The sequence below is a fragment of the Coenobita brevimanus genome, chromosome 25 (genome assembly GCF_032717465.1).
Source record: "Coenobita brevimanus isolate Jiangsu-jjx chromosome 25, ASM3271746v2, whole genome shotgun sequence".
Lineage (NCBI taxonomy): Eukaryota > Metazoa > Arthropoda > Malacostraca > Decapoda > Coenobitidae > Coenobita > Coenobita brevimanus.
In genome coordinates, this window is record NC_136978.1 from 2,575,960 (window position 1) to 2,586,584 (window position 10,625).

General features: G+C 41.4%; 1 protein-coding gene across 1 annotated transcript; it reads right to left on the reverse strand.

The window, feature by feature from the left end:
- Nucleotides 1-876: 876 nt before the first annotated feature.
- Nucleotides 877-10,625, reverse strand: Cdc37 (cell division cycle protein 37). Its single transcript, XM_080267889.1, has 7 exons — nucleotides 10,561-10,625; nucleotides 8,921-9,054; nucleotides 7,741-7,891; nucleotides 4,847-5,047; nucleotides 3,528-3,718; nucleotides 3,010-3,199; nucleotides 877-1,354 (listed from the first exon to the last, which is right to left on the reverse strand). Exons 1-7 carry the CDS (start codon nucleotides 10,591-10,593, stop codon nucleotides 1,211-1,213), a joined length of 1,044 nt encoding a protein of 347 aa, XP_080124015.1. The 5' UTR covers nucleotides 10,594-10,625; the 3' UTR covers nucleotides 877-1,210.

Sequence of the window (10,625 nt, forward strand, 5' to 3'; positions counted from 1 at the left end):
GGCGTTGTCCACCGTTGGGGAAAATTGCCTTACTGCATAGGATGGCCCTGCAGGGGCAGTTGCTTGCCTGTGGTTGATGGGTCAGCTTGGCCAGAAAGACCAGGACTACTTAAACCATGGATTGCGCAATTACCCTTTTTTTCCCCACTCTGTGATGTGCAAAAAATGAAGAAAAAAATTTCTTTTAAGATTATGTTTATCATAAACTTGAAGATAAATATCCAGGGCATCATCTGGTGAAAAGAAACAATCTCTATCTCTCTCTGTCTTTGTGTAGGGCCACGTGTAAGTTTACATAGGGGAGTAGTTTTAAAAATGAATAAAAAAAAACAAAAACAAAAATTTAAAATCATAAACTTGAAGATAAACATCCTGGGCATCATCTGGTGAAAAGAAAACAATCTCTCTCTCACCATCTTTGCGTAGCACCATGCGTAAGTTTGGGTAGGGGTGGAGTAGTTAGCAGTGATGCACGACCAGCACAGCCTGAGCTGTGACTCGCAACGTAATGCTACCCAGCCTGAGCTGTGGCTCGCATTCCTCGGGTTAACAACAACTGTATTACCAAACCATGTTTGGTTATGGGGAGATTGTTCAACTGGCTCAGAGTTCATCAGAGCTGAAACTGGTAAACTGTGGTTTGCTATAAAGAGGATTTACTATATAACTATGGAAATCAATTGTAGTTTATATATCTGATGTTTTTGGTCAAGTGGCTTAGTGCAACCTTTTGTCAATCCACTCATCCTAACTAAAACACATCAGTAACACATTAACAGATATTCTCAGCCCCTTCACTGAATGAAATACTTTAGTATTTTGAACTCAGGAGCAGTTATGTATGAAAAAGCCCCCCCCCCCCCCCCAGCTCCCCCAATTCACTTCCAATAAAATGTATGAAGGAACTAAGTAAATAAAAATGATGGCACCGTTTGGATTTCAGATCCATCTATGTCATTACAGGGGATGTTATATATTTTAACAGCTACCAGTTTTCATAAACTGATATAAAACCACTGATGGAATTAATATAACCCATGAAAACATTAAATACTGAAAAATGATTGGTGGTAGGTTTGACGGGTCTATAAACAAATTGCAGCATTCCAAAATCTTATACTAAATTCCTCTACACATAAGTAAGGCAAGGAGAAATGTGTTGTAAAGTAAGCAGAATTTTGAGTACAGTGAGAGCAGAGTGGTTACATTCTCATTCTTTCTTATTGGCATCTGGTACCCAAAGACCAGAATCAACACAGCGTTTCATGTGGTGTGTCGCTACTTCTGGGTCCATTTTAGCTATGGTGTCCTGCAGCAGTTGGACATCCTGGCTCTCAAAGCACTTCTTGAGTTCCTACAAGAAAAAAAAAAAAATACAAGTAAGGTGCTGTTTTTCAGAATCAGTATACAAGAAAATACACTAGGTGCAGGTGAACAATGGCATTACAGTGCAATTCTGCTTCAGTAATTTAACAGAACCTAGGGATATCCCTTTCATTTCAGGCTTCCCATCTGATGATATTATTCCATTTAGGGTAGGTTTTTCAAAATTGGAGAAGTCACATATAGCATCAGTAAACTCTTTCAGTGTGAGAGAATTTTTACAAACAATAAAATGATCAGCAGCAACAAGAGCAAAATAAGAAAAGGACCACCCAGATTCAAGGAGTTAATCATGGAGTCAGCTAGTAGCATTGCAACAAGTCACTACCACTCCACACACTAAGGCAGGCAAAGTTAATTCTACATTTTGTTTAACAATTCAATCCCCATAACACAAGTACACTGTGCAGTAGGCAGCAGAAGACCTGTTGCCTGTCTGCTTCTTCCAATGGAAGTAGAAAATCAGTCTCCTTAGTCATATCCAGTCAATGCCAGTGTGGTTGTTTTGTGGCCAAATATAATCATTATAGTGCTGGGGGTGCTGTAAATCACTAGATTCACAACACTGATCCCTAAAGTCCTTAAAAAAAGTAGCAAAAGCTACATGACCTCAGCTGCCGACAGCACATTAGCTTCATTTGATATCAACATTAAGAAAGTTAAGGTCACGGGAAGTGGGGGTACCCATTTGATATAGTGCTACCTACAGGTAACGTGACACTTAAATTACCTTGCTTAATGCTATGGTTTTAATTTATGTGATACCTTCAAGGGTCTGAAATGTAGAATATGCATTTATGGCTTCTTATATTTTTTATTATTACTGTTTTTTCAATAGTAGAAATGTGGAGAAGAGTGAAAATAAGTTGCTTGGGAGGAGTGTGTGGAATTATGTGGAGACAAAGAGACAAATAAGGATATTAGGGACAACTGTAGCACAGATGTGGATGTGCACTAAGATAGTCTGGTCATGTGGAGAGAATGAACAAAGAGAGATTGAGTAGAAGAGTGTGTGTGAGTTGGGTAGACAGAGAGACCAAGGATGAAGTGGAAAGATATACACTTGAGGGAGGCATGAATTAGAGGGAGGACAAATTAATAGTAGAGGAAAGGGTGACATGGAAGCAGTTTGTTTGTGGCCATCCCCTCTGTGAAGGAGGCATTTGACTATTGACAGACAGAACTGTAATTATGCTAGGGTTACATGAAATGCACCAAATAAGACAGAACGAGGTGTCTTGGACAAACATAACCTAGGAGCTCATAAATCTTGGACAGCAGAAAGTCTAGGAGAATGTAACAGCAAAGTCAAATCTCTTGCTGCCTTGTGGGTAGGCCTTGGATTGTAAAAGGCTTGGTTACATTCCAAAAGTGTAGGTGAAAGCAAAATTTGCAGCCTTGTAGGTTTTCTCTGTTGAGAGAAAGGCTATGCCCACCTCCAGTAACTGAACGACATCAGTAAGGGCATCCAGGCTACCTCTACAGGGCTTCCAATACAATGTATGGCATTGCAGTGGCCCAGTGTCATTGCATTTGCTGGGCTGTTTTGCTGGAGTCCTCCAAGGTTTGAGAAGGAATAAGACCTGAGAATTACTGCAATGCATTAACTGTATTGTACTAAGTTACCTCAGGCAGAGACTCCATCACTTCCAGTGGATCCAAACCACCAGGACCTAGTCGAGCCTGGCGTTCCTCTTCCTCTGCCTCCTTCATCAACTGCTCTAACTTCTGCTCTGCTCGTTTCCTCACCCGGTCCTTAAATCCTTCAAGTTCATCTGTGAAGGCTTTCTTGTACTCAGGTTCAGCCTGCTGAATCCTACAGATATTACAAAGATTCATTACCTGATATCTCATACTATTACAGACACTGAAGCTTCACATTTTTCATTAAGACTAAAAAATTAATATCTGAATCAGTAATTATACGGTTACTCCACTTGCAAAATTGAACTGTTGAAATATACATGCTGACATTATTGTACCACTGCTAAATACTGTATGTCATCTCTTCGTAATAGGCCACTGGTATAATGCAATACATGGTGTGCTTATGAATGTGGGAAGATGCAATACATTTTTTCCCCCACTGACCCATTTCTACCCCTCTGAGACAAGCTGGTACAATACCAAGCTAGATGGATCACCTATGGAAAAAGGCAGAGATACAAGAGCGAGGATCACGGTCGAGCTGCTTGGCCAACTCCAGGATGAACTGCATACATATGGTCTGGTGGGCCACGTGGGACATGAGTTCACCCTTCTCTTCCATCTCAAGGTTGATGCACCACACCACAAGGTAGTTGGCTGTATCCTCGCATGCCAGCTCTGGGTGTTCCTGACACGGACAGTGCACATAAATCACCAACAGTCATCATCAACTTGACATTTTTCACCCAACTAAAGATGGGTTGGGATATGGTTCAGCCAACAAGCAGAGATAGCAATAAGCGGGAGAAACATTAACTGACCCACATCACTAAGCAATCTGACTCTCTCACTACGGATGGTCTCCTAAAATTAACAAAATCTTCTAGGGTACCAATACTGAAATACATAAAAAGCAAGGTTTATATGAAAAAAGGTACCATAAAAACAATTTCACTGTGTATCCATCAAGCCCCTGTTGCATTTGAGTGCTTTTCCATTTCTTGGATAGTTCTTTGATACAAACAGGGATGAGCTGAATGTGAACCCAGTGGACTGCAAGCCAAAACTGATCCTCTTCAGTCATCCACTACATATGCTACTTATGGGGCGACAGGGGAGGGATTAAGGTGTGATTGTATAACTGAACAGCTCCACCACCTGATCATATCAATGCCACCACATGAAGGCATCTCCAGCACCACCTTTACTGTAAAGCTGATTTGTCAGTTCCCCGAAGTTTATAGTACCATCTGTATAGACAAAGTTGTGATATTCTGGAACACATTATGAACATAAAATTAAGACTTACTGCATCCATCCATCCATCGTTCAAACCTATGCCGCCCCATGAGGAGCATAGGAGCCCAGGGCTAGACAATTTGGTCCTGACATTTAAGATGAGAGTGACCAGCCTCACTCATCCCTGAGTGGCATTATGTGAGCAATAAACCCCAACCACCCCTTGGATATAAACCTGCACAGGCTCAACCTGACTGGAGCACCTTAATTACACACTAAGCCACCAGGCACCATAATATGGTTATATGGTTACCACCCAGCATGGTAAATGGTTTCCCGGTGTGCAGGAAACCATCTGGCTTGTCACTCAGTGTAGAGTCACCCATAGGCAGAAGGAAGAGGAAAGAATGAAGGAATGAGAGACAGAAGAGGGAGTATAAAGTCACCCGTAGGCAGAAGGATGAGGAAAGAATGAAAGAAAGACAGAAGAGGAAGGAAAGAAGAGAGGAAAGGGCAGACACCTAAAACAAAACAATTAAAAACCTGCTACAGACTTTACCCTATATATACTGCTTACCATCAGAAAACGTCTGGAGTCATCGAAGTGCTTGAACATTCCATACTTCTTTATGTTAGCTTCATGCTTCTTAACAAATTCTTTCATTCGCTTCTCCTTCTCCTCTTCACTGAGATCTTCTGAATCTCGTTTAGCAGGTTTGTTGATTAATGTTTTACTGAATCCATCGCTACTGATAGTATCAACATTCCATGGTTCGAGCTGGAAATAATGGAAAGAAGTTACTCAAACAATGGTGCTCTGTATTGCATGGGAAATAAATTAGGAATGCAGTGTGTTACAAGTACCCTGATATGGCCTAGTCATGTGGAGAGAAGGGAGAATGAGACAGAGTAGGAGACTATATGCTGGTAAGAAGGGGGAGGAGAAGAAGGTGAAGGTTCAGTGGAAGATGAAGTGAAGGAATAGGATGAATAAGCATAGTATATGAATGAGGATGATGAAGGTTGGAGGGCAGCCTGATGGCTGAGGACATGATGACATGGAGGGAATTTGTTCATGGCTACCCCCTCTAAAATTAAAGATGTCCAAGTATATACAGACAGATAATTGTTGTTATTGCTGCCGCTTAGCCCCGTTTGCCTGGCCAAGCAGACCCATCTACCACAGGTACACAACTTTCCCAGTGGGGTCCAGTTTGTGTGGCATGTGCTGGGAAGTGCTCCATTATGTGTGTTAAGTACTGTGAACCCATTCTATGAGTGAGGCACTTACCACCTGTGATTCCACCCAAACCCAATCTATGCTGGTAGCTGAGTAGGGCTGGATGATGTCTTGAACTAAGCCTAGCTAGGTGAACTAAATCAATTCTATTGAAACATATCACTGATGGGTGATATGTCGGGAGGGAGGCTTGTAGTACAGTGTTCTGACTGAGGTTTTTACAGTCTGTGCATGAAATAAGTAGAGGAAACAGGTGTTTCTTCACTGTTAGTGTTGGAATGTCTGGAGGTGGGATGTTGTCGACAAATGACTGATAATGTTTGTATGGTGATACCATAGTTTTATGTGTCAAGTGGTGATGTCAGGCTGTGTAATGAAAGGGGTGTTGTGAGTCAGCATAGACTCCTGTATAGAACTGTGTGCCTTTCATCATGTAAAGATATTCTCTGACAGGGAGGACTTCAGTTCAGAGTTTACGCGAGCTATGGGAGTGGTTTTGGTGTAGCTGCTGATGATGTGTAGGGTATTGTTCTCTGTGGTCTGAGAGGTGTTGTGGATGTTACATAAGATGGGGGGCTCACACTGGAAGGGCACAGGAGATCACTGATCTATACATTTATTTATTGTAACTTAGGGAGAATATTTTCATTTTGTTGCCCGAAGTCTGTTCCTGCATGTGACCTGAGTGCGCTGAGTCTGGGCCGCCTCTTGATGTCCTGCAGGTGGTCCTTGAAGATGGGTCCAGTGTCATATGTCACTCCAAGGATCTTTATTGAAGATGAAGTGGTGAAATAATAAGCAAACTTTTGTCTCCAACTGGATATGGGCAGAACCGAGTGTAAAGTTATCATCATCATCATCATCTGGACCTCCTTTCCCACCCAAGGGCAGGGTGAGGAGTAGCAATGTCCAAACAGCCCAAAGCCCAGTCCAATGGGCCACCCTTCCATTCACTCACAATTCAAGCCCCCCGAACCCTGGCTCTATCTGATATGCCAAAAACATTCACCATATTCTGTAGCTTCACAGAAGTGTATTCAACAGAGTCAACCTGGATGCTGCCATGTTAAAATGGGGTGCCAAAACCCTGATCATGTGCTTTTCCTCACAGTATTCATCCAGCCAGCTCAATCTCTTGTCAGTCCCCTAGCCTCATCAACTTCCAAAACTCTCTTCCTCACACACTCATCCACCATATCCCTCCACCTTCTCCTTGGCCTACCTCGCCTCCTCCCTCCTCCAAATTCACTCAGATATACCTTTTTCACCACTCAATTGTTATCCATTCTCTCCACATGACCAAAGCATCTCAGTACACTCTCTTCAATTCTGGTGTTCACAGACTTCCTCACCCCTCATCTTTCAATTAATCATATTTCAAATCCTATCCACTCTCTGTACTCCACATACATCCCTCAGAGCCCCATCCCCACTGCTCTCACTCTTGACCTTTGGTTTTCATGCCAGACCATAGTCTCACATCCATATGTTAAAGCTCGCACTAACACTCTCGCATGTAAGCCTTCCCCCCCCCCAACTCTGGGCATAGGCTTCACAGCCTGCTCTCAAGGCCCAGAAGTCCTCCTACATACATACACCTCTCCACATGTCACCACTTTGGCACTAACCCACCATCCATATTGAATACATGCTAGGGCACTCAAGCCTCTGTTTCTTAACAAGGCCTTCATTGCACCAGCTACTTTCCTTCCTTGTGTCACTCTACTTTCCACTTCTTTTGCACATTTACCTCTCTTTTCTGTCACTGTATCCAGGTATCTGAGCCTCTCACCAGTTCTGGTCTCTCTCCATTCACTGTAACATCACACTGGGAGTCACCTTCTCTCTTAATAACCATCACTTCACTCCTTTCTGCATTTACTCTCAAGGCACGACGCTCACAGACATCAGCAAAACTCTGCACTAGTCTACCAAGTTCTTGTTCGGTATTTGCAAGTAGTACAGCATCATCAGCATGCAACAAATTTGAGATATTTCATCCATCACCATTCATTACCAATGACATCCCCCACTCCATTACTGGTGTTTTTTCCTTCTCCCATCACCCCATCCATATATACCCAGTATATATTGAACAACCATGGGGACAACACAACCTTGTTGCATGCCCACACCGATCGTAAACCATTCGCTTAGATGCCCATTTACCCTTAAATATGCACAAGTTGTAAAGTGAGTAGTACAATAAAGAAGGGAAAGAAGCAAATTACCTTTTCTTTCTTCTCCATTTCCTTCTGTTTCTTAACCAAATCTTCTCCTTTCTTCTCAAGGAGATTGAGAGCCTCCTTCAGCTTGCTCATGTCTGTGCTTTCATCAGGAGACTTCAGCTTTCCCTTAAGCTCTGCTACTTGACGGTCATACCTAAATAATACACAGGGGGTTAAGTTTATAAAAAAGCATATGCTCTTTTCAATCTAACTTGGGTAAAAACTGTCATATTGCCATCTTAAATGCCTAACAGTAATAAGACATTAATACTATAGCTACTGTAATATGATGGTAATCATGAAGAAGTGCTACAGAAAGGATAATGAGCCATAACACTGTCTTTTACTGCCAATAAACTGTGTGAGATAAGCTGCAATAGGCCACAAAGCGGGCCATGTAAAGGTGAAAGAAGTATAACCAATTAACATGATAAATATCTCCATAACAGTCTACTGTTATCATGGATTATTTTGTTATTCCGTTCGTGCCCAGGATGTATGTATTTACATTCGTGCTGCATTCAGTGAGTGACCCCACGACGCACACCCTTACGTCCTATTATTTCAGTGTTTTCTCAGTCCTTTTCAACTGGTGGTACAGAGGTGTGGGTGTTTTCTGAGTCTGGTAGAGGCCATTGAAGTTCTCAGGAGCTCCACCCACTAACCTATCATGCGCATCTGGGCATGAAGGGGTTAAGAGTGGTGGTATGTGGTGACGACCATCATCCACTCAGTGCAATGCTGCCTACCTCTTCCAAAGATGACTCTACAGTCAGTGACAAGCCTAATGGTTTCCTGTAACTCAGGACCATTTACATTCGTGGGTGGTAACCACTGCAGCGTCCATCCAGAAACCAAACCTTAAGGATTATCTGTGCATACATGTTCCTGTGGCTAACTGCACAAGTCACACCATTCCATTCATCCATTTTACTAACCCTCATCTTGCTCTACGTCTGTTCTATTACTGTATACCGGTATTCTTTATTCACACCTTAAAAATATCACAAAGCCAGGGTAGAGGTCCCATGGCAGACACAGGACCCAGAGCTAACCTTCTTTGATCTTTAAATTAGAAATGTAGCTGTTCAGATGATTAAAGGATGGTCTATGGTAAACTTTTTATTCCATTATGAATATAGTAACCCATTAAAGCTCATCTACTAGGTGACATATCACTTACTCTTCCTTTTCCCTTTTTAATCTGTCAAGCTCTTGTTGCTTTTCTGCCATCCTTTCCAGTCTTGCTTGGTGGCGCCATCGGAACAGGGATGGAGTGTCAATGTTTGGATGAGTGTCATCCTCATCATCTGATATCTGTAAAGAACAATTAAAATAATCAAAGATGCCACCAACTATCAGTAATGGGCCATCAACTAACAATAAAATAATGTAAGTAAACATAGTGAACAAAAAATACTTTTTTTCCCACTTCAGTACAGAATAGCTCCTCAGGATGCACCTGTGGTGAAAAAAGAAGTGCCGAATTTGTATTCTGAAACTGTATTTCTAAACAGGTGTAGCCTACGTACTCATAAGTGCCTAATGTAACATTTCCAGAGATGAAAGACAAATCTGAGACTCTGAAGAATGCCATGGTTAGGAATGGTGAAAGCAAAGTTAGGACCAGGTTAAGGTTGATAGACACCTAAAGTATTACCACAGGATGTGGCATTCTCAGACATATCAGGGCCTGTTAGGTTTGGACTGTGTAATGGCCATTCTGCACATAAAAAAAAAAAAAAAAAAAAAAAAAAAAAAAAAAAAAAAAAAAAAAAATAAAGAGCCTACTGTAATGTCAAGGTTAAGACCAAAGCTGAAATGGGTAGGACCAAGGAATGTCTATGTTAAGTCCGAATGATGGACCGAAGAGTGCTAAGTATGGGGACAAAAGACATGACTCTAGGGCTGGTGACATCCTGTCAGATGTAGTTTAGGTGGCTCCAAAGTTATTAAGGTTTTCTTCACTTTTCACATTCACCATTCCTCTCACATTGTCTTTACTAACTTTACAGGACCTTCAATACCCTTTTGAAGGGTTAAGATTGCAAGACGGCAAATATTCGCTTTCTTATCTTTAATGTTGGATTCAATTTCTTCCTGTACTGCATTCATTATTTTTTTTCTTCTTGACATGTCCTATTCATTCATGCTGAAATTGAAAAAAAATAGTAAAAGCAGGAAGCAGTAGAAATTAAAGGAATCACTTTTTTGTCTTCTGTAGTTACTGTACTGAATGTGGCTTGAATCTGTAGCCTATTACTAAAAAAATCACACCTACCCTAAGTTAACCTAGGAATGCACTAAAAACCAAAGAATATATCAATAGAAGCAATGAAAGAAATCAGACATTTAGGCTAAAAGCAGTAAGACGATACAATACAGAATTATGAAAAGAACACATAGCTCCCTGGGCAACCTTAATAATCAGAGGATGTACCTCGTGGTTTATTCTTGCTACTCTCAAACGATTTATTCAAATTGTGCGATTTAGGATACCTTGAGTGATTATTGATGGGTATCTACGGTAACTCCTACGGTTCGAAGTCTTTCCTACGCCAAATTAACCCGTCTGTAAATACTAAAAGTAACGTGGCTAATACATCGTTGGAATGAAGGGAAACAACTACTGAACAACACAGCAAAAATTCAGGTTGCAAACCAAGACAAGAAAAATGACACATTCAAGAAAAATGACGGTTCGAGTACATGAGGTAGTAGCCAATTATTGTAACTAATTTACGATTTGTACATACGTTAGTCCAGCACCTACATGGCTTTTTATGCAATTTATCAATATGGTAACGGGAAATCTACACAGACCTCGATGTCCTTCCACTTGCTGTAGTCCACCATGTTTACAATTCTAGCGTTTACGAGATCTTTCT